Source organism: Dicentrarchus labrax, unplaced genomic scaffold (assembly GCF_905237075.1).
Source record: "Dicentrarchus labrax unplaced genomic scaffold, dlabrax2021, whole genome shotgun sequence".
In the NCBI taxonomy this organism is placed as follows: Eukaryota; Metazoa; Chordata; class Actinopteri; family Moronidae; genus Dicentrarchus; species Dicentrarchus labrax.
The window spans coordinates 11112523-11140460 of record NW_026136713.1 but is presented as its reverse complement, the minus strand read 5'-3'; the positions used below and the strand labels follow the sequence as shown (position 1 = coordinate 11140460).

At 41.0% G+C, this 27938-nt stretch overlaps 2 protein-coding genes across 7 annotated transcripts in view; one reads left to right on the top strand and one right to left on the bottom strand.

Moving 5' to 3' along the window:
- Window positions 1–2122: 2122 nt before the first annotated feature.
- Window positions 2123–22362, top strand: LOC127374010 (putative methyltransferase NSUN7). Its single transcript, XM_051418920.1, has 13 exons — window positions 2123–2533; window positions 3154–3540; window positions 8234–8292; window positions 10877–11007; window positions 11129–11281; window positions 11913–12096; window positions 13009–13243; window positions 13855–13998; window positions 14508–14609; window positions 16071–16209; window positions 16772–16895; window positions 21066–21333; window positions 21580–22362. Exons 2-13 carry the CDS (start codon window positions 3189–3191, stop codon window positions 21975–21977), a joined length of 2289 nt encoding a protein of 762 aa, XP_051274880.1. The 5' UTR covers window positions 2123–2533; window positions 3154–3188; the 3' UTR covers window positions 21978–22362.
- An 8-nt stretch (window positions 22363–22370) lies between these two features.
- The window catches only part of LOC127374008 (amyloid beta precursor protein binding family B member 2), a 40631-nt gene continuing 35063 nt past the window's right edge, over window positions 22371–27938 (bottom strand). For all 6 annotated transcript variants that reach the window (XM_051418914.1, XM_051418912.1, XM_051418913.1 and 3 more), the window contains 5 exons: window positions 27251–27326; window positions 25067–25147; window positions 24843–24958; window positions 24523–24705; window positions 22371–24275 (listed from right to left, as the gene is read on the bottom strand). In XM_051418914.1, the coding sequence (XP_051274874.1) occupies window positions 24099–24275; window positions 24523–24705; window positions 24843–24958; window positions 25067–25147; window positions 27251–27326 (633 nt within the window). In that variant the 3' untranslated portion in view covers window positions 22371–24098. The remainder of the gene's footprint in view (window positions 24276–24522; window positions 24706–24842; window positions 24959–25066; window positions 25148–27250; window positions 27327–27938) is intronic.

Here is a 27938-nt window from a genome sequence, read left to right as displayed (position 1 = left end):
CAGAATTAGCTATGTCAGACTTTGACTACACAGGAAACACTTGTTACTGGGATCAGTTCATTGTTGGTTTTGGTCCTTTCTTGAGATTTTTTGACAATATGAAGACCAGACTTGACTAAGTTGTGATTTAGTATTTTATACACTGTGTGTTTTTATTTAAGCGAGGGATCTGAATACTTCTTCCACCACTGGCATATACTTATATTTTTCCTCCTTCCCTATTCCAGTACCTCTTTAAAAATGACCCCCTACAGTTGGTTGGGAATGTAATACACAGAAGAGTCAGAATGGAACAAAATAAAACATGATTTTTAAGTAATGATCTCTCCCAGATTTTTTTCACTACAATACCTTAATCGTACAGTAGAGGGTGCTCATTTTCCCACATACCACTCTGGTGGTGGATGTCCTAAGGCGTACTGTTTGAAGCTGCATGTGGCAAAACGTAAGTGCACAAGATGTGCATCCCAGAATTATTCCTTCTATCATCTACAGTGATCCACTCACACATTTTTACTACTGAGAGGAGAAAGATTATTGGTGCACTGTTTATTACTCCTCTGGGTTATTGCATGGTAAGTGACTATACATCTTTCTTGCTACAATTAAAATAATTAAATCTGGAGGCTATTAATGGAAGTGAGTTTGTCAGTGTCAAATGCAGCAGGACAGCACGCCTGTTGATTGTTCTGTTGAGTCTCCCCAGTGTGGGATCTGTTGAGCAGAAATCAAATAGGCAGAGGAGTCATAGTTTTTTTTTTATCCTCCTCTCCAAAGAGATTGTTATTCTGAAGCACAATCCGTCTGATGTGTGAGAATATCTTGCATTTTCTGTCTGAGGGAAGCCACCGACTGCATTGCGTTCCATTAGTGCTCAGTAAGCCACAGGGGCCACAACAGGCTGTAATCACCATGGGAGGCCAGGAGAAGTGCAAACCATGTAATTTGGACAGGCATAGCAGCTCAGGCACTGATGGAAAAGACTGCTGGGCAAATTACAAAGTACTTTACAGAATTTCACTTGGATAAGATTTATCTCTCGCCACTTAGATTTACATACAAAATGAAAAATCACTGTGATGATACAATTAACTCACCAATGACTGAACTCTAGGTGGAATGAATCTAAGTAGGCTACTTATACTATGTAACTGTTCTTAAGGACATTTTGAAGAGAAGTACATGTACTTTGTGCTGTACCACATTTATCTAACAGCTATACATATAGTTCCTTTGCAGATTAGGATTTTTACATTCAAAACATATAGTCATCTTTAATTGTCCGATAGTATAAAGCAGTTAAAATTACACCACCTCAACCAGCTACAACATTAACATGCTGCTGACATGTTAATTCATCAATCTACATCATACAATGTTATTATATACTGTACATGTCTATATAATACTCTAAGAGGGGCCACTTTGCATAATTCTGCGCATATTTCAAGTATATTTTGTATTTAATACTTACAATAGATACATTACTCACAATTTCTATTGAGACTAACTTTATATTTAAATTACATTATTAATATTATTCTCTATTTTATTACAAGGAAGAGATTTAACATGTTATTTGGTGCTCTTTATCAGGCTTTAAAATCAAATTAAAAAATAAAAACAGAATGACATACCTTCTTTGGACTATTGTGCAAATTTGAATAGGGTCACTGACTGACCTTATGAAAAGGTGTCTGGACTTATAGTGTATAAAACGTTCACTTTACATTAGAAATAGTCTTAGGGCCAAATATACATACAAAACAATGACACATTATACAAATGAATCATTACCAAATTATGTAACATGAGTGTTACTGAGAACAACATGGAAGAATCAGAAATACTTTATACTTTTACTTTTATTGTCTCAGGTGGAATAACTGGGGTGCAAAGAGGAGAGGAAGTTATAAGAGCCATAATACCTATTTTACCTATACACCCCTGTTTACAAACTTCCTTCACGGACCACAGCAGCTGCAGGCCATCTGCAACTCATTTGCATTTATGTTTACTGTCCATCAGCGTTGTCACTAGCTTTCATTTGACATAATGCTCTGTAAAACTTTAACAAGCACACAGTGTTGTCCAGAGGACACCCAGCGTTAAGGAGATTAATTCTTGATCCGTGAAGAACAGGACCTTGAAATTAGCATGCGGTTGCCGTGGTGACGGAAGCACGCTAATCCAGAGCGCTTCCACAATGTTGACAGACATTTAGAAAAGTTTGTTTTTAACTGGAGACACAACAACCCTGTATATCAACAGCGACTTCAAAACGCGTGGTTTATTTTTATTGAATTAACGAGAAAGAGACTGAAGGGTGTCGGAGCTCGGGGGGAGGGTTGCAGTAAACATCTGTGGAAACGCCCATCGTTTAATAACGGAGCCAGATTTATTTAAAGTTACAGACTTTGCGTCGAGACAAGGTTAACAGCCAAGCTAACGTTAATAGACTAAACACTCGCACCGGTAAATATGAAGACTACAGATCTTTTGGCCAGAGAATACAGGACACTCTTCTCATAAGGTAAGTTAACGTTAAGTAGTTTATAGACAGAGACGCCTGCTTAACTTCATCTAAATCAATGTTTTAGTTTTGTGCTGGCTGACTGTAGCTGTTAGAGCACTTTAGCAGTTAACACATTCATTAATTTTACCTGCGTTAGTTATTCGTTAGCTAACTACTACACTTGTTTTAAAACAGAGTCAGAGATTTATTTATTTAATGTTAAATAACAATGTGTGCCTCCAGTCTGTGGCACTTTTAGCTAACTAGCTTTAATTCAATAGTTAACTAACGTTAGTTAACTAGGTCATAATGTTTGTTTAAGTGTTTAACTTAAAAGTTTCTACAAACCTGGTAAGCTAACATTAAATTAAACAAAGATAATATAACCCATAGAAAATGTACTAAATCAAAATTTAAAAATTATACATTTTACACCATGGTCATAATGTTGACATTTGGCAATAATATTTATATAGCTGGATATTTATTCACAAATAAACTAACACAATTATGCCTATATATCTGAGCTAACTAACGTTATATGGGTGAAGTCAGTTTGTATTGCCATAAATCACAAACATAGAATCTTGCGTGTGAGTGGTTTGTGTATTATTTAAGATTTTATGGTGTGTTTTCAGGTGTCAGAGAGAAAACTAATCTCATCTCTGAGAAGATGGTGAAAAATAAAAACATTGGAGGGCGTGCCAATCGCTCTTCCACATGCAAGACAAAAAAGTCTGGCTCCCAGATTGAGAGCAGCAAGGACCCGACTCCTGTGGATGACCCCGCCGGCAGTGACGCCGCTTCTGTTTCTCCAGAGCCCCAGACCACCGGTCAAGGTCAGCTGGGCTTTCCAGACAGAATTTACCTGCTGGCGTCAGTCATCTTCCAGAATAACCACCTGGAGAAGTCTGCAGCCCAGCGGTTGGTGAATTACGGCAACGAGAGAGGGCTCTCGTTACCTAAAGTCAAAGATGAGGAGATGCAACGTGCAGCTTTTGAGTTGGCCTTCAATACACTTAAATGTGAGTGTGGAAGTGACTGGTAGAGTGAAGTTGGTTGGATATTTTGAACCTTTTGTCACTACTGTTTTTTCCCCTCTTATGTTCCTTCCTTGCATGTCTGTATATCCACACACTTTATACACTTAAACTGTGTGTTTTGGGCAACTTTGGAGTGAGGACACCAGCAAAGGGTGTTCAGCAACCCCTATTTTAATTAATTTCAGGTACATTAAATAAAACCTAGTTGATTCCGGGCAAACAAACAGCCATTTATAATGAGAATGAATAGCTCTGGGGAAGTTAATTGACAGGTAGAATTGGATATAGATAGATTGATGAAGGGCAAGTAGAAGAGAAAAAAAATGCTTGAATGACTAGGCGGGGATCTGTGTGATGCTACAAATCAATTTGGCCCATAATCTGTTATCTGGGACCAGGGTGGAGTCTGGGTGACCGAAGTCACAGGGGTGTGTAATCACCATGGTGATAAGGGAGGGGAGGTGAGCCGGCTGTCAGTGCAGGAAGATGGCTGGAATCGATTGAATGCGTTCTCAGTGGAAGGAGAGGTCAGTGTAGCAGGAACACCCTCAGAGCCATGAATGATTTTGTTCCTTCTAACCATCCATCCGCTGAACTTGGATAAGCCTCGGGCTTCATGTCCCACAATTAATGCAGATCACCTCAGAATATCCATCATAACAAGCCCCACCACCTTTGTTGCAGTAACCTAAATTAGTTTTACAGCTCTAGGTCATAGCACTTACATTATCTGGTGAAATCGACTAGATTGCTTAGAATAATCAGAGAGAACTTAGAGATCTTATAACCAGGGCATTGTTTTCATCCGTCACCCTTTTTTTACCCTATAAGAGAATTCCTGTATACACTAGCCAGTATGTGGAATTTATTAATGCAGGCACAAAACATCTTAATTTGCTCAAGAGTTTGAACTTGAGCTCTCCTTGTAGGGAAAAACAGCCTTCTTGAGCTTAGAACAATTACAATATATACTGCATCTCTTGTTAAATGTAATCCCCTTTTTGTTCAGAGCTTATTTCAAAGACAGATATTCTCTTTTTTATTGGTGACATGTTAGTACAATTCTTCTCTACAGGTCCCCAAGTCTGACATTTCTAGAATTAGCTCATTTGTAGAATTTCAGATACTGGGACAATGTAACAGAGATAACTTAACAAAAAGAGGAGCTACAAAAGCCATCATTGGATAGCTTACATTATTATAGGCAGATATCGGCACTGGTTATATTATTTATGATCTTTGATTTTAGTTTTTTTTTAGGATCATGCTCTAAAAGAAAAGAGAAGAAGGAGTTTTTCTGTATCTGATGTGAAATTTGCATTTTAAGGTGTTGGTGTATTTGCACAGCAAATTAACAGTACGTCATTGTTATATAAGAAAAGCCGCTTGGTACTGATCATTAATGAAAGTTTACTCGTGCTCGAAAGGCATGCTTGTTGTCTTGCCCTGTTCACATACGTATTTTGGTCACATGTTCGATTCGCTCGTGTTGGCTGTGTGGTGAAATTGGGTGCAGATGAAATGACACAGCCTTGAAGCCAATGTAAATCTCTCCCCTTCCTCCTCCAACGAACAGCCCGACTTTTGGTGCAGAAATTGATTTGCTAGTGACACACACCCATGCTGGCAGTCTCACACACACACACACACACACACACACACACACACACACACACACACACATACCCACGCGCACAAAAGACACATCATTCGTGCACAGCCTCGGAATGACTGATCCAAAATTGAGCTGAGGTCAGTTGTTAACTTAAAGAAGAAATGCTTCAGCAGCGAAAAACACACAGAGTAAAATGGCAATAAGCTCTGGTATTGATCTTGTGATTATGACTCTTATCTGCTTAAAACAAAAAAGCCGCTCAGTAAGCTCCGTATCGGTGGCTGAGGACACACACTTGTCTGTTGCTTTGATTGTCTGTCAATACTAGAATATGGAAGGAGAGTTGGTGATGATGATTTCATAGACAAAATCGCCCAAATGACAAGTCTTATCAGTCAAGTTCTTTTCGTCTTGCGTTCTCTGTCTCTCCCCCTTCACTTCATTCTGTCTTTATTTTATATCTTCAGGGCCTTTCAATTTCTTTGACCTTATTATGACGACTTTTTAAAAGGCCTTTTTTCATATCTGAGTGACAGTCTGCTTGATCGCTGACCTAGAGGCAGTTTTATGTTGTCATGGTTTCATTTCTTGCTGTCGTATACCTTGTGTTCTCGGTGCTTGAGGAATGTGCAGAGGTTAAACTACGCAAAGTAATGTTTGTGTGAGTTTTTACTAGTAGAAATTGAGTTGATTTAATTGTCACTGGCCATGAGAACACCATCCTCTTCTCCTCCTCCTCCTCCTCCCTCTTTCTTTCCATTGGCCTCTGAGTATTTCTTCCTCATTGTCCATACTGTCCAACTGGGTTGCCAGACACCCTTTTCAGATGACTGTAGCTGCTGTATTCTTTGTGCGACTAGAAAGGTTATTTGGACCACCTTTTGTGGGAGAGAGGACTGTCTTCTTACCCATCTTTTTCCTTCCACAATCAGAGCATCAGTAAACCTCGGCAAATATTAAATTGTGCAGGTGGTTAGTATGTAAGATAGATTTGCTATTTAGTCCGATGGTGATTGTATAACTTATGGCACGTACCTTTTTTGGCTGGTCCACTGTTAGATTAATGTTCAATCGGGCGCACTGGTGCGGAATACTGTGAGACAAAGACCTGGCTGAAGAGGCGCGGAGCCTGCATTCAGGTCTGCTTCTTTCACTGAGGATTTGTTTGACTATAGTCACCATCAGTCACTACTCATTGTGTAATCCCTGGATGGAAGCCAGGAAGCACACAACCTCAAAACAAGTCCTGCAATGACTGGTGCCTCCTGCTGGTGTAGGACTAATTTCTTGTTAGACTGATTTCAAGTCATTTTTTGCTCATCAACTTCTAGAGTCAGGAGTTCTGATTTGAGTAATTCTGTCCTGTCTTACAAGTAAAACCCAGGCACTGTATCTGCTGTGTAAAGATGTCTACTGTAAGTGATTTATAGCTGAATTTTCTCTGCGTTTTACTCAACCTGCTGTGTGTGATTTATAGCAAGTGGAAGACTATGACCTCTACAGACCAAACCATCATGGCTCCGTCTGGGGTCTGTGCTGCTCTGTGTGCACTGAGTGGTTATTTTCCTCAGGGCTTATCTTTAAGGCCTTCTGCAGTAATGACCACTATTGTAAACCCCATTGACCTGCATCTGCTGTAAATTAGACCACTGCTGATGGCAAACATTTGTTTCATCAATTAAAGATAAGCTGTATTATGTGCAAACATTTATTTGTGTTCCCGGCTGTTTTTGTGTGTGTGTATGTGGATGTATAACTGCATGCTGATGTGTGTGTTTGTCCAGTACTGCACGCTCTCTATGCAGTGTGCATTTGGCCGAGACCCTGAGTACAGTTTTTTTGGCATGATTTGAGATGCTGCGATAAGTTAACAGCAGTGGCTGTGGTTTCCATGGTGTTGCAGTGGACGGGCTCTGTCCTGTGCTCACCTTTTATTCACAGCTTCAGAGGTTTGTCTGTCAAGAATAAGAAGCAAAAGTCTTTGATCCTAATGTGATAAACTAGATCTCTATCTCCCTCATACTGAAATGGAGAGCCCACAGTTCACAGATGGGAATGGAAGATAAGTCTGTGTGTATTTTTATGTATATTGCAGAGAGAAAGCATCCTGTTGGCTAGTGAGACAGTTGCTGCTTTTATGATATGGCAGCCAAGGGAAGAGGATGAAAAAACTCTGTAAACCATGCGTATCAGATAAGCAGCTCTCACCACAGTTCAGTTACCTTTTTCAGACTTCTGTCCAGATTTGATAAAGAAGGTCAAGCAAAGTTTAATTGTATAACCTAGGAAGGAAAACTCACAAAAACGTAGCAGACCCAAGTTTCTATAAGTATCTTAATCTGTATAATATAAAAGTGTAAAACTAGACAATCATGTGTGCCCATCAGGTCACTACTACATTATTTGCAGGCAACAGGTGTTGGATAAAAAAAAGAAGATAACAACATTCATACAAACACAGTCTACTCTGATATGAAACCCATGTGTGCTTGTTACATCTGGTTTTACTGATCATGTTAAGATGCAGCCTGTTTATTACTTCAGATGTCATTAATGTCAATCTTTCTCCGATTACACACACCCACTCAGCACAGACACAATAAATGAAGGAAATTAGGCAAATGAAGAATCAGATTACTTTTAATTAAGCACCAAATAAGTGTTTAATCACGGCAAATTACCCCCCCTGCCCCCCATCTAATTGAATTATCTTTTCAAATTAAATCACTATCATTTGGGGGTGCCTCTAGGAGCCTCTCTTTGTTTTAATCTTGTTTCTCTCTTTTTTTTTCTAGACATTTTTCTCATCATTAGATATGGATTCGTCCTTCGTCACATATATTTTACCAGTTAATGGATAGGAGTAATTTCCCGTGCTTCGATCTCATTCTCCAAATGAAGGAGCTGGGGTTGGTTTCCAGGGATAATTAGACCCTGATACAAAAGATGGGACTAATATGGATCATTATTACTCAGACACATAATTAGTAATGGAAATCCACATTACTCCATTTCTATCCTTCTACACACCTAACCCATTTTAACTTTGTTTCTGCACAGATCAAGAACTGCTGGAGGACATCATGATTGACAGCGGCTTTTACCTCACTCAACCACTGGTAAGAGAGTTTCATAGAGACCATATATTTTAATACAGCAGTATTTTATGTTTAATGTCTTAGTTTGGTGAGATGCACATCTGTTACTTTCAATTTACTTTTTATTCAAAGCCTAACTAGGCTTAAGTTTAGGAGTTTACCATGCTGTTCCTTTGTTTATAGCTTTGTTTACCTCGTGCTGTTTCTTTTCACTCACAATCCTTTGACAGTGTTTCGCTCAGTGTTCTCCAATATTCATGTCTTGCTGTTAATATTCCATGTAGTCTTTGTTCTGTCTCTAGACCTCTAATCAGGACCAGCAATATTGATGTATTACACTGATACACTACTTTCATCAACTCACAAAGCACCTCATGTCTTTTATATTCCCCACCCTAATCAGCGACAATCGCTCCCTGTGGAGTGGCAAATCTCAAAGGTACTATGTGGTAGAATGTGCCTTTTTGTTTATTACTTTTCTCAAACAAAAAATCCCTTTAATTAGTGGTGAAATCAAAATGCCGTAACAACCTAGGGGCTGTGTTTTCGAATGTGGCATCTGAGTTTATTCTGCACGGTGTCTATCCTATATATGTCCTCAAACCAGTGTGCTGAATGTTATTAGTGATACTAAGGCTATGCTTTGTAGGCGTGAAAATAAAAAAGATTCCCTGCACATTCTCTGTGAACCAGCGGCTGTTAGACAGAAGAAAAACGCTCTTCTACTTAAGTGAAGAGGTATCCTCTGGTGGAGATTGGCATGTACTTTTGCCCTACTTTTAACATTCCACATAAAAGAAGCTGTGGAAAGAGGGCTGCTCTAGCGTTCTTCCCTAACAGTCTGGATGGTGATAAAACATGCACAAAGCCAGTCTGCGTGCACATAGCTGGTAGAGAAGAAGAGTAATGAAAGCAAGAGGTGGTGAATGTGTAAACAGAAAACAAAGCTGTCACCGAGTATACAGATTGTAGACAACCAATGTCTTCAGCGAGGGCGCAAATATATACAGACATTAATACACATGAATTGTGTTTGCAAAGCAATCCCAACACGGACTCATACAGTACATTCACACTGTAGCTTTGTGAAATATGGCCCTGGGTGAAATGAATGGGTCTCCCTATGTGTTGGTGGCAGGTCGTTACTCTGCATCCCTCTGGCGAGACAATAAAGCCCAGACACAATGAGACAGTCTTTAGAACTCACTCTCACCTCCTTTTACACTGCCGGCATCTATAAAGTTCAACCTTGATAGAGAGAGGAGAAAGAGGGAATAGGCGGGCTTAAAAAAGGGGGGTACATGAGGGGATAAAATGAGAATGAAAAATTAAGATATTGATAGACTTGCGTCCTGAAAGAGCCCAAGGTGCATTTGATCACAGTGGAGAGAGCAAATTAAGCTTAAATCCTGTGGAGGATGGACATGAGTCCATGAGTCTGAGTGACAAAGTAGATGTGAGTGTTGTGTACAATGAGCCATATGAAACTTTAATTACATCTCGTTTACATTGTAGTTTCCTCTCTCTAATGTTTAAAATCAACATGTATCAACTTTGAATTCATCAGTGGAACATATTAATGTCTCATTGTCTCATTATACTTGATTGAATTTTACCATTAGCCAAGGTTAGCATTAACACTAACAATATTTTTAAATCCAGTTTATGTTCGTGTGATAAGATTGCGAGCTCAAGTCCATTTCTTATGTCACAGACCTGCATCTGAGGTAACTAAACATAGCCCACATGTTTACTGTTGGCCAGTCTTCCCACCATGAGACACAGTTGCCAGGCAACTTAATGACTGGGAATTTCCCCAGACCCAAGGGTTTAACCTTGGTAAAGAGCAAGTGGAAATTGAGGTAGAGAGATGAGAGAGGAAAAGTGGAAGGCCAGAACCTGTTTCTGAAACCGACCTTTCCAAAAATGAAATTAATAGCCCCTGGAATGAATAATAAGTGTTGGCTAATTCCTTAGCTGCCGCATAAACCCTTGTAGCGCTCTAACTTCTCGGCCCATTAGCCCAGTAGTGAGAATGTTGCAAGCTGTTGCAGCCGTGGAACACCATCTGCCACTAGTGCGGCTGGTGCCCTCCCACCCTTAGGGACAGAGAGGGGGAGAGGGAGAGAGAGAGAGAGAAAGAGAGGGACGTAGACACAGGAAGAAAAAGAGAGAGAGGGTAGAGAGCTGAAGGGATGGAGATAATTGAAGAGGAGGAGAGGTAGAGACATAACTCAGGCTTCCTCCGATGTTTAATTAAGTGGCAGCAGTGGGGTCATGGCAGGACATCCTTGAGCAAAGTGTGTGTGTTCGTTTCTACAAACGGGATAATTTAGTCATTAGGTAACCAAAATAGAGTAATTGCCAGTACACTGAATCAGAAAATGTCAGATAGTGTTGTCTTGGTTTTGTGTACATTGTAGATACAGTATGTACCATAAGCAGCGGACCCTTTGAGGCATAATACACCAAATAAAAGCTTAAGAAAAGTTTTTCAGTTTGTCTATTGGGCTTGCAGCCTCTATGCTTGTTCCTCCCTTTTCTTTGTTCTTTTGGTAAAACAGAAGTCACCTATTAACTGTACTTTCTTGTTCTTATGCTCTAGCCAGATGATCAGATGAGCCTTGTTGGCGTCATGCTCTATGACTTCCAGGACAGAAAGTTCCTCCCACGGGAACGCCAGGGGGACGAGGAGATCATACGGGAAGTTCGAGATGCCGAGAACCACCTCCTCAGGTGAGGACAAATAAATAAAATAATGACAAAAAAGAAGATCCCAAACTTGAAGTGGAATGCTAAAAGGCAGTACAAATAGATATAGATCTAAATATTTTTCTTTTGTATGTGTTTTGTTTAGGTTTAAAACCAAGCTGGCAGCCTCTTTGGCCCGCTGCAGGATCAAACATGATCTCTTGTCCATTGAGTGTATCTTGCCTGAGAGCGTGAAGACCATGCAGGAGAGATCAATCAGTCTTCCGCTTTACGCATGGATCAACATGCTGAAGAGCAGGTCAGCTGAGCATCTACATACATAGACCATTCACTCACTCACTCTCACAGAAGCAGGTAACTACCACCTGTACATGCACACAGGAATGCACTGTAAGCATGTATAGAGTGTGTGCTAGCCTCTACACACACACTATTACATCTACACACAGACCTTTAACTTGGGGTGCTACCTAATGTTTTATAGGCCAGGTGCCCAGCTGACATCCAATTAAACCCCTGTGTGTGTCTGTGTGTCGTTGTATGTGTGTGTGTGTGTGTGTGTTCTAATATGTGTTCTTGCACGCGTCCCGACAGGCTGATTCAGTTAGGTGTAAATCCTGCTGCTGTGGACAGATTCAATCAGCAACAACCCTCAGCAAGCTCTGGGACTGTAAAGGTCACCTGTTGGGACTAGTTGTGTGTGTATGTGTGTGTGTGGGTGCATGTGTGTACCCTAAATGGCTCTTATAGCACATTTTACTTTTAAGTCTTGTAAAAGGCCACATAGCAATTCTACACACTATTATTATCTATGATGACAGTCTTCCTCTTTCTTCCACCTCTCACCTTCTTCCCTCCTTCCCTCATCCTTTCTCTTGGGCTTCCTCTAATCTGCTCTATCTCCCCCTCCTCCTCTCCTTTGTTTCTAGCCTTGATGAGGTCCTAAGTGTGCTGAAGAGTGCGGGCTTCTCGCAGGTGAAATCGATTGGGCAGCTGGAGGGCCAGACCTTCTGCCAGGATCCCCACTGTGGGGATATACTGGTATTCCCTGCTCAGCTGAAGGCTCAGCTGTACTCCACCAAGCTGCTTAGCGACCACAAACTCATCATCCAGGTACAAGCTGCACATAGAGAGAGAGATAGGAGGTTCCTTACAAGAGCAGCCTTCTCCCTGTAGACTTTAACATAGCTGTGGAAATCTGCTCAGCCCCATCAATCTTCTCTGATATTTATGATTTCACTTTGGTAATGGACTTGCTCGAATTGATTATAAGACTGAGATCCCTTATGCCAACTAAGATTAGTTTGCGCAGATACAAATATTTCACACCACTGCTTCTCATATTTCACTTCTTGCCATAAAGAATTCTCCGGTCTGGGAGGGGGAGAGCAGTTTAATCATTTAATTTCTCTTCCATTAAAGTCAAGCTGCCATACAAACTGCAAGCAGCACACAGCACCACAACACAATTAAATCAGATTTTGCAGCCAAATTCAATCAAATATTCAACACCACTGCCTAATTAATCACCACTCCTTCTCTCAATTTTATGAGCCTCCATCACACTTTCTCTCCTCTGTCTTTCCAAATGTCCTTGTTCTTCCCCACCCTGGTTTGTCTTTCCTGACAAACCCTGTGATACTAAGTACAGAAACTCAAGCCAGCCCAGTGGTTCCGCAGGGATACTTTCAGCACTATTTCTAGAGGGGACCCCACTGATTGAAGGATATCTCTCTTGTAATCTGACTGCACTGTTACTCTCCTTCTTCCTTTGTATTCCTCTTTAGCTCCTCTTGCCCTGAGTACCTGCTTTGCAACATCTGCTCCAAACTCCCTCTCCTCTCTCATCAATTCCCACCTCAATTCTATTTACTGCTCTCATACAGTGCAACTTTCCCTCCTACTTTCTCTTATCCTAGCTTGTGTCTCATTAGTTTCCAGGGTGTATCTACCTGAACCTGAATCTAGAAGTCAGTCTGCTGGTCTCTTTATCAAACTAATGCTTTTTGCTCAATGTGTCTGTAGGATAAATCTTGCAGCCTGGGCCCAAATGCAGTATGCTCCCTGCTGCCAGAGGAAGGAGGTGTTCTTATGGTGGGCTGCTTCTCCGGCCTCACTGTCTCCCACACTGCCTCCCTAATTGCAGAGAAACATAAAGCCAAGGGCAACAACCAGCCTACACTCTACGTTTGTGTCAGCGATCGTACAGATGCTCAGAGGGAGGAGCTACAGCAGGCTGTGACTGCCATGGGCTGCAAGAGTAGGCATAAAATGGATGTGTCCATGGGTGCAACTGTGTTTAGTATGAGAGGGAAAAAAGGAGACAGACAGAGATGGAAGCAGACAACCCAAGTTTACTGTCCTTGTTTTAATGACTTCTTTGTCTTTATGTGTCTTTCATTTATAAGGGAGAATGGGAAACTGGTCACACTGGTCCATTATTTCTTCAAACTGCTTTTTTTTAGCAAATGGACACTTAAAGTGAAGTGACTAAATTTGAACAAATGTGACAAATGTTTCATGAGCTGACCAATTACAACAAAGATTTAGGATATTTAGACAGAGTGCCAACAACTGTAACAAAAAATGATTGCCAGTTGTTTTTTTTGTCAGCAAATTCTCAGACTCGTACCAGACAATGATTCTGAGCTGTGAGTAAATATCATATGCTGATAGTGGCTGCCTTCTCAGCAAGTCATTAGGGAAACAATTTGGCACATGTGACGAAGCTGCCATTTCTGTAATTACAAAAGACGCCCTCAGGCAAGGTATTTTTCTACAAAGAGATATAGTGGGACTTTGTGAACAGATTTTAAGCATTGAGCAAATGTGTGTTTGTGGTTATCATTAAGTTATGTGCATTCTTCTCAGATGTGAAGCTGATACCAGAGGACTTCCAGTCTTTGGACGGCAGTGATAAGCGACTTCAGAAGGTGCACGTCATCCTCTTAACCCCCAAGTGTTCTGTGTCTGCAGTCAGCAACCCAGTTGAATTCATACTGCAAGAGAATGGAGGTACATAGCGATCCGTGCACCACAGCAAACTCATATTCTCTAAAGGCAAATTATGCAAATCCCTAACCCTGTGTAGTTCTACCACTTTCATATTTTCAAAAAAGTCGATAAATCTAAACGTTTTGTAGCTACAGTGGTATTTTAGGTTTAAAGAAAAAAAAATCTACTAAACCATGATTTAATCCATAAATATAAAACAGAACAATTTCTAAAACAACTGAGTCCCCATTACTTCTTTTTTTTGTGTTTAAACAGAAGATGAAGAGCATTACTGTGAATAAAAAATTCCATTTTATCACTGTGTTTGATGTTTTAAACATAATTACTGATGATCCACTCACAATCCTCTCGTAGGCTGCACATCCTAACCGCTCAAGCCCTTCCATCTTCTTATGTGGAGGTTATTTATATTAGAGTTGCTTATATATAACTCTTATATAACTTATAACTTGTTATCTCAGTTAATAAAACAGAGATTCTTCTCTAAAATACTTCTTCGTTTTTCTCAGACACAGACCTGCTGCAGGACTTATCAAAGGGCTCCATAGCCCAGAGCAAACTGGAAGCTCTGGTAGCCCAGCAGAGGAAGGATATTGATCACGCCTTGAAGTGTGAGTGTCGAACCACCTGCTCTCATGTTGACATGCACACACACAAACACAGTCAGACACACACACCATATGAGCTCACTCTGGAGCGCGTAGCCCCTCTCACCTTCTCTGACACAATGTAGCTTATACTTCCTAATTATCTAATCTTGCTTGCCTTTAGAATGAAGCCTGTGGTATCCCTGGGAGATCGTCTGAGTCTTAATTGGGAATGCTAATGTTGCTCTGCGCCGGTCAGACACAGTCTGCTGCAGCATTCCTTGCATATTTTAAACAAGTGATTAGGGATCTGCTTTGTATTGCAAACATTCTGTAGAACTGAATATGACAGACGGACCTACTTTACATCTTATTCTATTCTTACATCTTATTCTATTCTATACACAACACAGTTATATTCTGCAGTCCGTGCTGCTCTGCTCAGTTGTGTTCTATGTGTATTTTATCCCATTCAGTTGCGTGTTAATCTGTGTCCATGATCTACAGTCATTAGCCTCAGTCCGTCTTGTATTGTTCAGCGCTCTTCTTTCTGTGTTGGTCTGGGTCATGTTCATCGAGCAGGTGGGGTCTTTCTGTTAGGGGCAATGAAAACCAGCTCCTCTAATCACACCGCCATCGATCGGCCTTGGTCTACGTTTTTGCCAATGTAGATACTTTCTAATAGGACTGTTAATTAATGGTGGGTTTGTATCGAGTGCCCTGCCTTGGTTGAGTCGATGGTCTCATTTCAGTGTCTCTAGGTGCACGCATAGACAAGTGCTCACACAGATGCACCTCCATAGCGTTTAATGTCCCAGCTGTGAGGTGGGTGTGCTGTAGTACAGGACACCTGAATGACAAATGTTTCTGCGTCACGCCTCAGTCCTCTCGTCTTTTTAACTCAGTTCCACTTCCTCAGAAGCAATATTTCACATTTGTTTGGAGCCAATTTGCCACATCCGAGTAGGTTTTATTTGTTATCAGCTCAGTGTTAATTGTTTCTGTCGGGCTATAATTAGTGAGCAAGAAAGAAATCAAAGCTCAAATGAAGGAAATCAAACGGCCTATAGCTTCACAAATCTACAAGCCAGCAGCAGTTGAATAAGATGAGCCATGTACATACGTAAACAGCGCAAAGAAATTAATATTAAAGAGACATTTCTTCAAAGGAAGAGCTTGATGAGGAGGATGGTTTAGTTTGAATAATCAAATTTAATTGTCATAGAAAGAGAAGAAGAAACTTTTAAACTGAAAGTGTGTGTGCTTGTCTGTCCTTTTGCTTTAATTGAACATGAAATCAGTTTGTTTTTTATGGATGTGGTCTCGTGTCAGTGAAGCAGATTTATTATAATTGTCTTTAAATAATTAGCCGAGGCCCCATTCACCCTATTTTAAGTTAATATAGCATCAAAGTAATTTTGAAAGTGTTATTTTAAGGTAGAAAATGTACATACTGTTGCTTTAATGCACACATTTTTTGTGTAGTCCCAAAGGTTTTGGCAGTGGTATACTCTACCTGTTCGTCATACCCAGAGGAGAATGCTGAGGTGGTGAGCAGAGCTCTGGAGCAAGCCAATGCCCACTCAGAGCAGGAGGGGGAACAACCAAAACAAGCTAGCTTCAGGTCAGCCTCAGTCTCTGTACCTTAGTACCCAGGTGCACTTTGTGCATCTGTCTCTGTCATTGTCTTTCTTTGCCTGTTTGCCTCACTGTCTGTCAGCCTTGCTGGGTTGTTTGTCTGTCTCCCTTCAGACAGGCTTCTGTCAAAGTCTCAGCACACCTCAGGCAGGAACTGAAAGTGATTCAGTGAAAATATAATCAAAGGTGCCATTTTATGTGTCTAAGTGCTGTGAAAAGGGCAGGAAAAAGATTTTCAGACAGCTTGGCATAGACATACTTTGTATGTTTTGTGTGTGTGTGTGTTTGTGTGGTTTGAAGAACTTAAGACTTTTTGAAGTTTTACCATTCCTGTAGCCTTAACTCCTGACTGCAGTATGCTGGTCTGGCGTGCTAGCAAAGCCTCAGGCTATCATAAATAAAACACACGTAATATTACTGGTATGGATCGCACTGGCTTTACCTAGATAACTGGTGGATTTATACGCATTTACGTATTGTTGTATTTAAAGCAGCTGCCCATATGTGTAATTTTGTATACTGTATTTTTCTGTGTGTGTTTCATCCAGGCTTAGTCCATCCCCGTTCAGCATTCCTGATCATGCAGAGGGCCCAGAGGAAACAGACCCCTTTTTCATGTTGGAGCCCTCTGAAGAGAGCAATGGCTGCTTCCTGGCTGTTCTCAACAGAGAGGTCAGCATCACTTAAACAGAAAGCTCACAGAGCAAAGCAGTGGTTAACCCCAATGAATTCACAAAGAAAGCATGATATCTGCATCCTCGATATTTACTATGTTATTTCTCTCAACACTAGACTTATCTACCACAGGAAGTCAAGGGTCAATTTAGCGTTTAACATTATATTAGGCATGGTAGTGACCACCATGACTCAATGTTGAAGCCAATATAAACATTTTTGAGGAGCTGCCAAGGAAGGATTAGCAAAACCTCCAACATCTCTCTCAAAATGCAAAGTCAAGATCTTCTTCCACAAGATGTCATGTTCTATATAATCATTTTACTTCTTGAAAATAATCTATTGTAGCTTCAAAAAGTTACTCCACCAGTCGACTGCTGCTGCTCCTTTCAGCTGGGGCAGCCAAAGAGACAAGCAGTGATAAATTTAGCTCATTTAGCATCTGGCCCTGGCAAGCTGTCTGGTTTTCAATGTCAGGAAAGATCCAACATTAGCCTTGGACCTAACCATTGGCTTTCCCAGTGTGATACCAAAGTGTTATTTGGCTGGCTGTTCATTGTGTGAGTGTTCAGTATTCAAAGTGTTTGAAATAGAACATATTTATTTTAGTATAATTTCTTATATGCATACACACACTATACACACACATAAATACAATACAGTGAACACTGAAGTTAAACATTGACTCGTCCCTTATGACTGCTGAGGAACTCCCTTATACTTCACTTGCTTTCTTCTGAGCTCAAAAGCTATTCGTGCAATTGGCTCTCTCATGACAAGCAGACACGGCAGAGAGAAGTTTTATTGGTGTGCTTTAAGACAAGTGTGGGAATTATGATGAAGCAGGTATCCTGTGCAGCCTGCTATCTGTCAGGAACAATTCATCCACTGGAAAACTGAAGCTTGTCTTTTAAGTGTAGAAACAGGGCCCTTTGAATGTCTTTTTGTTTGGGCAGAAAGGAGAAGCAGGGAACGAGGCTACTGAAGATGAAATCAGGTGAAAATGAGCATCACAGGCTGTGACAGGTACTTGTTCAAAACCTTAAGACAGAAAAAAGGTAGAGGAGTGAAGAGTTCAGACTGCTAGAAGAAATGAGAATGTCGTCCGAGCCTAATTAGCCATCAGAAAATAAAGTGCGAGATGTAGGAGGAGAAGGTGGCAGAAAGAGTGTGAATGAATGCCAAAATGGTTTAGAAATAGAAATCAGGGAAATCAGGATGAAATTACAGGATCAGAAGCGTGAGAGAGGTTGATGTTGGCTTCAGAGCATTGCACTGCATGGAAACTGGATCTGTTGGTGTGTGAATATGTCCGAGAAGGTGTTAATGAATTATACTTGAAAATTAGGCACTCTAGATTTCGGTTTATTGTAACAGTTTCAACAAAGTCAATGCCTGAAAGAATCTTTCTGGCTCTTTTATTAACATTAATAGACTTCTTTTACAGCAGCCATTTCCACATAAGATAGTAGGGTAAACACAGCTGTTACCTATGATACTAATTAAGATTCTGTTCTATTCAGGTCAAACAGAGTCAGGGTGCTGCTATTTTGCATGGTGGTTCACTGGAAAGACTCTGCTACACTAAATGGGACAGAACCTTAATTAGTGTCAACCGTGTTTACCTTAATATTTCATGTCAAAATGGCTGCTGTGAAAAAGGTCTGTTGGGATGTCGCTGTAGCTCTCTCTGACAGGCTTTCATTTCTTAATTAAGTTTCTCTTTCTGTTTTCCTATTTCATCTAAACTGACCCTCTCTCCTTTCTACTATCACCTGTCTCTCTCTCTGTCTAAAGCTCTCTCCTCCTCTAACTCTTTATTATTTTTGTTGGTTGTTGTTAAGTGAGACAGTAAGACTGTTACAGGAAGTAGGCCCAGCTCTAACCAGCTGTAAGTGCAGTGTGTTGCAGTGGATCTACAGGCTTGGTAAAGGTGCATCCGCAACTCTCATCGAGTCTGTGTGACTGGGATCCCCACATCCTCATAATCGACAACATACTCTCCCCACATTATGAAATCTACTCTTACGCTTATTAAGCCATCTTAACCCCACCGGGTGTGACAGAGCTCTCTCGCACTGTAGTTTCTGTTCCTCTCCAGCCATCCATCATGTTTTATACCTCCACAGATAGGAATGAAAAGATAATCAAACTGCTGTAATGGTGCCTCAAACAGGATTTTTTCCTCCCTGCCTCTAATAAACTCAGCTAATCAAAAGTTATTGTGGCACTCTGAAAAGCGCCATAAAAATAGCAATTATATAAGTGTTTGACTGCTGTCTGGCTTACATCGACTGTCATAGCGGTGCATAGTAAAGTTCTTTATGAGGCCTCCATACAGAAACAGCTGGGAACAATAAACACAGTCAAGTGATGTGTTTCTGGCCTAATTTCCAGAGGAAGCAGAGTACATCACAGGTGGGCTTTCCTCTCAAAGTTCCCAGTCTCTGAAGGACGAATTAAGACAATATTAAAATCCAGATCCCCTAAACTTTTCACTTTGACTTTATTTTCTTCATTGATTAGGATAAGTCTCATAAATTTGGATGTAGTTTGTGAGATATAGTGGTAGTAATGATTTTGACCTCTGTATGGGTTCAGCTCCAGGGTAAGCTGTGGCAGCTAAGTTTGGCAGAGTGTTGAAGGAAATTAGAAATTTACAGAGTATGGCATAGTTGGTTAGTGAAGATGGAGAGGAAGTGAGATTTACAGGGGTGAGGGGGAAGCAAGGGAGGCAAGGGAGAGTGTCTGTTGAATAATTCAGCGCCCCCTGTCCGTATGAGTTAGCATCAATGAAGTTCAGGGCGTCCACCAAAGACTGCATTACAGCGGTGCTTCTGAAGCATGTTTACCTGTGTGTACAGAGCGTATCACCACAGTGCATTGCACATGTGCAAAGTGCACTCCTTGTATTAACATACACACATTACAGTATATATGTACACACACCTGTGTACAAAGAATTACAAACAGACACATATACACATTTGCATTAAAGTACAAGCAAGCACTTAAAAACAAAATACACACATAAACCCACACAGGCTGCATGTCCCCATAGTGTACACTGTGCCTGTGAATAATTCAGGCGTTGGGGAGAGCAGTTGGCTGCTGTGTGGGCTGGTGCTGAGACAGCAGGTGACCCTGCAGCCAGCATCAAGGACATGGTGGCTCTCTCCTCTCCTCTCTTTCCTCTCCTCTCCTCTTTTTTACCAATATTATATATGGTGTACAGCACCTAGACCACTAATTCTCTATTTTTTGATATGGTAAACAAATGTATTTTTAGTGTATGCATTAAATTATAGAGGACTGCAAATCTTGTGGGAGCGGGTGGTCAAAAAATAAACTGCGGGATTTAGCGTTAACTTGAAGGAAGGAGATAACAAATGAAGATCAAAGCAGTTCATTACAATACAAAAACAAAGCATATGGAAGTCTGACAAATGTATCAGTTGTTACTGACAGAGATGGAAACGAATTGGAGTACAAATGTTCAAAAGTATTGGACTACACCAGGTTCAAATTTGGCACTTCTGGGTTGAGGTGACATACCTGCTCCATTCTCCCAGGTCAAAGTGAGCTCTGTTTCAAAGACAAAGCACTTTTCTTCACCCGTAAAGGGATTATTGACACTTTGTGTTACGTTTAAATGCGGAGGAGGAGAACGTGATTTTGCAATGTTATTACTGACAGGTATACATCTCTTTATTAATAGTACACAGTAAAATAGAAGAGACAAAATCAATGGAACTCTATTATGCAGGCGGGAATTGTCTGAATGTTAGCAGGTGCAGGCGGAAGTGAAACACACATTGCGGGAATGGGCGGTAATAGTCAGAAATACAGCAGGCACGGGCTTCAGAAAACAGTTTGCTTAGTCCATCTAACAATGTGGATATATGATTACAGGGCAGATAAAGCATTGCATCGGCACACATTTCTACATTACTTTTTCATTGTAATATAAGAATGTACAATATTTCTTTACTTTTTTCTGGAGTGTCTGGGTGGCCTGTCAGTTAGTTTAGTAATTTAGTAATTTATGGTACGTGGAGGGCTGGCTTTATGCTTCAGTATAAAATATATTTCATTCACCAATACATGTTCACCCTTACAATTATTTGGTCAGTAAATAATATATATTGCTTTGTCACTTCTCAACAGCCTGAGCCAGTCGTCAAAGAGGCACCACACGAAGTGCTTGACAGGGCAAATGCCAAAGGCATACTGGACAGGATCGGTTCCAACCACCAGCTAACCAGAAAAGATCAGCATGGACATACCATCAGGATGACTAAAACAACCCATGCTCGCACCTCTCAGCCCAACCTCTCTGTTAGTATTCAATCCAAAAACCAAGAGACAAAGGGCAGCAACAGCACTACTTTGTGTGGACATCACGAATTTACTAACAGGCGGCAGTCTACACAAGGTGGGTATTTCAGTCCTATATTTCAAGGGGTACATACGGCTGGAGACATTTTGTAATTATATTATTACCGCTAGTGGTATCAATCTTCTCTATTCCTGGCTAAGAGGAGTAACACTGAATACAGTTTGGTTTAAACAGAAGTAGTTCAATATCTAATTATTGTTACTATTATTCTTCATCCCCTTTTCTCAATGTTTGGTCCGGCGCACTACCTCCAACTTCTATCTCATTGTCTTTGTCCTTCAGGAAAAGCCAAAGCAGTGCGCTTGCGGGCCTCAAAGAACACTGAGTCCAGCTCCTTCTCTTCCTCCAAACTAGAAAACAGCACCAGCAAGAAAAGCATCACCCCCGTATTCAACGTTACAACTTCCACCACCACCCTGACTCCTGCCCCTCCTCCTTCTACCCCGCTGACCCCGGTTGTCCGTCCCCGCAGAGTTCCTCAGGAGGTGCTGAAGCCTGTGGTGCTCGTCCTGCCGCCTGTTCACTTCCCCAGCTTCTTCCCACCTCAGAACAACCGAACGGGATTCACCCCCAGCTTCAACTACAACAAGTGGAGGAGCCCTACTCAAACTGTACCCCTGTCCCGCTCCAGTGGTAGTCTCTCCAAGGATGCTATGGTCAAACCCCGGCCTCTTTTCTGAGCTCAAAACAACCCACATAAATATAAAAATGAAATATAAAAAAAAAAGTATTTACTTTCGTGCCAAATGCTTACCCAAATAAAGTCAGTAGTGTCTAATGCCAACATGTATACAGTGTTATTGAACTGCCGGATTACATAGAGCATGTGAAAATGTAAGTCACCTTAAGTGCTTCTAGAGCCATTATAACTTGTCATTAATACAATGTCATTATCACAGTGTCTTTGTGTAGCATAAAGAACAACCTTGCCACATTCAGAATATAATAAAACTGCATATAACTATAGGGCTGGGCTAATGTCATTTGAATGTCACTACATGATGAATACTTAGCAATTACACGGGGTTCCACTGACCTGAAAAATTAAAAGGACATATTCAAGAAGCTAAAGCTTTTTTTCTTTTGGTAATGCATTTATTGTCACAACAGGTTACATTTACATGGTGTAGAGATGAGTGAAGAACAGAACTGAAATGATTTACAGCATCTCTCTTGTTTGTTTTGTGTGTGTGTGTGTGTGTGTGTGTGTGTGTGTGTGTGTGTGTCTTTTTCATTTAGATCGGACTGCATTCACAGAGTTCATGTCGAGTGCAGGTGGTGGCCCCGAGCCATAGGAGCAGTGTAAAGGTTTTGATAGCAGTGACAGCAGACAATTTTGCTGCGGTGTGCATATTTATGTGTGTGTATTTTGTTAGTGAGGGACTGGCTGGATTTACTGAGGAAGAGGAAATATAATTAACCCTTACTGTCTGGCACAGATTTGTATCTTCTCCATGCTGTCCAAGCAGAGCAAACACTACTGTGTACCACTATTCATAGCCACGAGTGCTTCAGATCTGCAAAAGGCAAAGGACTTTCTTGCTACAACATAAATCTTGGGTGTATGCATAAAGATTCCTGAGGAAATTGTAACATTTGAACTTAAGCAATGTAACATTCTTGAGCTTTTACGCTCAGTTTTTCTATAATATATGCAAAAAAATTACAATCTTAACTAATTTAAAGCTTCAAAAGACATTAAAAACTATTACCTTTCTACTCATCCATCAAGGAATGGAAAGTAAAAATTGTTTTTTTTACCTTTTTTAACCTTTTATTCAAGTGTGGGTTAGAGATGGGCCAGATTTCTTTGTGCCAGCGTAAATCCAGTCATGGTCAAGTGTAGATGACTTGTGCTGAGAGCATCTATTTCTTGTGTGTTCACCACTCTTCTTACCGAGACCCTTGTTCAACTCATCAACATAAAACATATTCCATCAAAAAAACATGCAAAATCAAAACCCACATCTGTTCCCTTTTCTGTCACTAACACCTCATCTCTCCAGTCTTCATCTCTCCAGTCTTCATCTCTCCAGTCTTCATCTCTCCAGTCTTGTGCCCTAAATTCTCTCTTCCTACATACAATCATTTACATACACTTCATTATTACAATCACTTCATTCATCCTCAAAGGAGATGTTAAGTTTTTGTCTGTTTCAAGTCTGTCACACATCGAAGGGATCAAAACATTTCTATGCCGCTTGGAGGTAGGGGGCATGTTGACAGGTCTTGTCTGTCTGGTCTTGGTTGCTTTTAGTATTCATCTGTCAAAAATCCCATGACAGCAAGATGACACCTTTTCTGTCCAGGAAGGCTCCCGTAGCTTGGCGTCTCATGGGTCCAGTGCAGGAGCCCTTACTGTGCTGATGGCTGCTTTTACAGAGAGGTGTGAAAGAAAGTGTAACCAGTCTCTTAATAGAAATTTATCTTTTTCTTCTGGGTTATCCTGCCTCCTGTCTGTCGAGTGCGTGATCAGGTAATCCGTCTAGTCCAGAAATCCACATACAGTGGAGGCCGGGTTTCCACTTGGACACAGCAGCGTTCAAAGGTCAAAGTTCACCCAGTGACACCAGCTTTTCCATTCCTCCTCATCAAACATATTTGTTTTCTTGTTTTTTTTTTTTCTTCCTCAGGATGATTGCTCCACTTTCCTTAATCTGCGGTGGTGTTTGTTAACATATATGTACATCATTGGTTACCATGGCTGGTACTGATTACGTGTTGTTGTGGCAAAAGTGTGTGAGTGGCGTCCAGGCGTCGGCTGGGGGGGCGGGGGGGTGTGCTGTGGTCACTGGTGACGGTCATTGTTGGGGGAGTTCTGATGGCTGTTTCTTGGTTTTCAGAGTGTCTATGAGAGACTGGACGCCACGTTTCACGCTGGTGGTCACACGGCGGGTCACAGAGTCTGGAGAGGGCGAGGAGGAGGAGCCAGCACGTTGGGAGGGCGGCCGTGCCACCAGACACTTCTGATACCGCAGCTGGAAAAGAAGAGGACAGGGTTAGATATGTTTTTATGACTTGGTTTTAGAGGAAACATTACGCAAGCTGTATGTTACTGTTTTTTTATGGATTAAACAAACTGTTTGAAAAAAAAAATTGTTGCGAAAATGTCAAACTTTTCCTTTAAATACAAAACCTTCTTTTAATATCCATTGAGGGAGAGTTACACAACAAAACAACATATATGACACAATATCACAACGAAAGAATTAAATATGAACTTACCACACATGCCGCCTGCACAGCCTCAGACACACTGCCTGCGTTGGGGTCGCACCAGAACACATGACACTGGAAATGCTGGCTCCCAGTGTCCATAATGAAGGCAAATGTGTGCACATCCCGTCCCACGCCCATGAAGGACAAGAAGCGGACACGACACTCCACCAACACCTCCTCTTCCTCTTCCTGCACAGACAGCCAAGAGGAGAATCAGATTTAGGCTCTTAACTCTGCTGTATTAGATCTTCCTCTCTAATCAACAAGCACATTCACATCTTTTATTTATCTGTAACTCCTCAGGGCAGCAACTAAAAGTCCCTTGCCTTTTCTTTGATGACAGCCATAGTGGTGTCAGCAATACTCAGTATGACAGGAGTCCAGTCCTCTTTGCCTGTGGAGGACACAAGGCTGTCTATGGCCCCATTAATGATGTCCATACCTGAGGACAAAACACAGGAGAGTCTGAACAGCGAGATAGTGCGTGACAGAATTTATTACAGGATGTGTTATAATGTGTGTATGGGTTCCAGTATCACTTCAGGTTTACCTATGGGGCGAGTCACAGATGTCATACCCAGATACAGCACATGAAACTTCTGCACCAACTCAGTCTTTGGCATGGGAAACTCTGCAGAGAGAAAACACACTCACATTAAAACACACTCACAGATCATCCGCAGGGAATTGTATCACACAACAACATCTAACGCAGTTCCAAAAGAGAAGTCCACACATGATAATTGGCTTAAACTAGAGAAATAAACAAACACTGGTGAATATTTTAATATTTTAGGGTGCTGTTGACATGATTAGGGCATGCAGGATTTCAGAGTTTGCTGCATGAAAACCCAGCTGTGCCTGTTTACACAGCGGCCTGCAGGCAGAGAAGATTGCTGTACACTGTGAATGAGGATGATCAAAGATGTATCACCTGCATTTCAATCAGCACAGACGTTAACATCCTTTACCCTGAGGACCTTGTTATTGACGCACTGTGCAATTAGCTACATACTGTAAGCTTGAGACAGTTTTTGACAAGGTAAAATGCAGAAGATTAAAAGTGGTTTAATGTTGGTTAAACTTCATAGTTTAAAGATTGTTAATTCTCAATTGTGCTAAAAGACAAAATAATACAAATACAACACAATACTAAAAGGTAAAAACAGAGAATGGACTTAAAAACTGAGTGGCCAATTGCAACATGAAGTTATTATTGAGACGAAATGTTAATGATTGTTGAATCCAGCACAGTGGATAACTGCTGTAATATATAATTGTAGTATGAAAACTTTGATTCGTGCAACCCTAGATACAATAGGTCGTAACAGGCATGACACACCAAAAAAACATTCTCCAACAACCGGGAATACTCTAATGTTGGCAGTCTTAGAATGTGTTTTTAAAACGAACAACCCATGGCGCACTGATCAAACAAATCAATCAGTTGACTGATGTGAAGATGATACCTGCTGTAATTTAAAGACACTCCTGGTACTATTGTGTTTAGAAGTGGTAAGACGTCTTCAAACATGCAAGACATTTTGGAAATATTGGAAGAAAGTCTGGATCAAGCAGTGGTTATCCTCATTTTGAGATTCAGCCCATTGTGAACAATCCACATCTTAATTACTGAATTTCAGAGATTAACAGTTCATCACAAACTCATCTCCGTAGTTCGGTATGGACTGAGTAAGGGAAATCAATCAAGGATTATTACTTTTTGCTGGATTCACCTCATCGCTGCTGCCAGTGTAGAGTATGTACTGCTAAAGGTCCATGAATGACGAATAGTGAGAGTTTCTCATACATGAATTTTATATTATATACAGCGGGGCCATTATCCTGGTGTAATCATTCGGTGCTAATCTCCTAAAATGCGTCCCAACACGGGACTGTGCCGTCCCAGATACGCTGAAGAGATCTAATCCGGGCGAGAACAAGAACTGTTTTCCATCCACTGGTGAATGGACCTCTAGAGCTAATGGACCGGTGTGTCTACTTCAAGGGCATTGCCTCTCACTGGATACCAAGCTGTTTTTTTCAGTTAAAAGACTATGAGTTCAAGCAAGTTATAGCTTTAAAAGATATGAGGGATGTTTCCCCAATACGTTCTTTGATCCTGGGGTTGAGATGGGTCCTGTGGAGCATCAGGCCTTGCCTCAAAGATGCACTAATTGGGTTTTAATGAGGTCGACTGCCTCTGTAAGTGAACAACCGATACAGTTCTTTTATATTCTGATGCCGGAGCTCCATTCCTCCACGCTCAGCAGATACACACACCAGCTGAAGTTACAGCAGAGGATGAATTGTGCTGGCGCTTCTTCTCTTTCTTCCTATAATTACTTGGGACTGAGAGGAACAAGCAGTGGGACTTAGCGAAATGGGAAACAGTGAATAGAATTAACACTGGGAGGATAAAGCTCAGTGATTGTGGAGCGAGGAGTTGTTCTGGAGTCAGCGGTATCTGTGTGTAATTGAACCAAACGCTGCTATCTTTTCTATTAACAAATGTTCACAGTCGTTCCTGAGGCGATAAGGTCATTTTTTAAAAACATATACAGTACATGGTTTTAGATGAGGAACGCTGTAACGCGAGACAAGAAACCACAGCAGGAGAGATAGCACACGGCTGACAAATCCAATTCTCTCACGAGGGAACTACAAAAGAACAAGACTCAAAGAAAAAGATGTGCGTGTGTGCGTGTGTGTGTGTGTGTGTGTGTGTGTATACCTTGTAGGGGTACATCGGAGCCGGTCTGGGAGGAGCTGCCAGCTGCAGCCTTGGCACTTTTTCTTTCAGCCATAATCTAGACGAGGGGAGAGAAAAAGAAAAATGGAGACAGGAGGATAAAACAGGAATAACAGGACAAAATGAGAGAGAGGAAAGAAGGGGGAAGGAAGAGAAGAGACAAAAGGGTGAGAGAGAAAGAGAGAAGAGGTAAGCAACCAGAGTTTGAATGGGGAGAAGAGAAGGAAAGGTATGGATGAACAAAAAAACACAATTTAAAGGATAAGGCTGGTGATATTATAGATTTCTGTTACTGTCAACAAATTCCATGAAAATACTAAAACCAACAATGGATTGGTCCATTTCTCACTTTACATCTCTTCTTTCCTATTTCTCTTCCCTGTCTCATCCCCAGGCCCATTCATTTCTTCTGAAGATCTTCACAAATATATATTTTCATTTTCATTTCCCAACGTTACTCAAATAGGCACAAATTGTGTACGTATTTAGGACTAATTTTGGATTTGGTGTAGTATTTGCAGCAGCAGAATGGTGTTTGTGGGATTGACTCCATAAAAACTACAGTGTTTGTGTTAATGTTGCACAACAATGGGAGCTTTATGGCACAGATGAATAAGATGTATCAGGATATGGCTACTCAGGTAATACTTTAATCAATTCATTGTTATTT

Excerpts from the sequence above, each read along its gene's own strand:
- LOC127374010 (XM_051418920.1), top strand. The coding sequence starts at position 3,189 with ATGGTGAAAAATAAAAACATTGGAGGGCGTGCCAATCGCTCTTCCACA. Across the intron at positions 12,097-13,008 it reads ACCACAAACTCATCATCCAG|GATAAATCTTGCAGCCTGGG; the intron begins GTACAAGCTGCA and ends ATGTGTCTGTAG. Across the intron at positions 13,999-14,507 it reads CATACTGCAAGAGAATGGAG|ACACAGACCTGCTGCAGGAC; the intron begins GTACATAGCGAT and ends CGTTTTTCTCAG.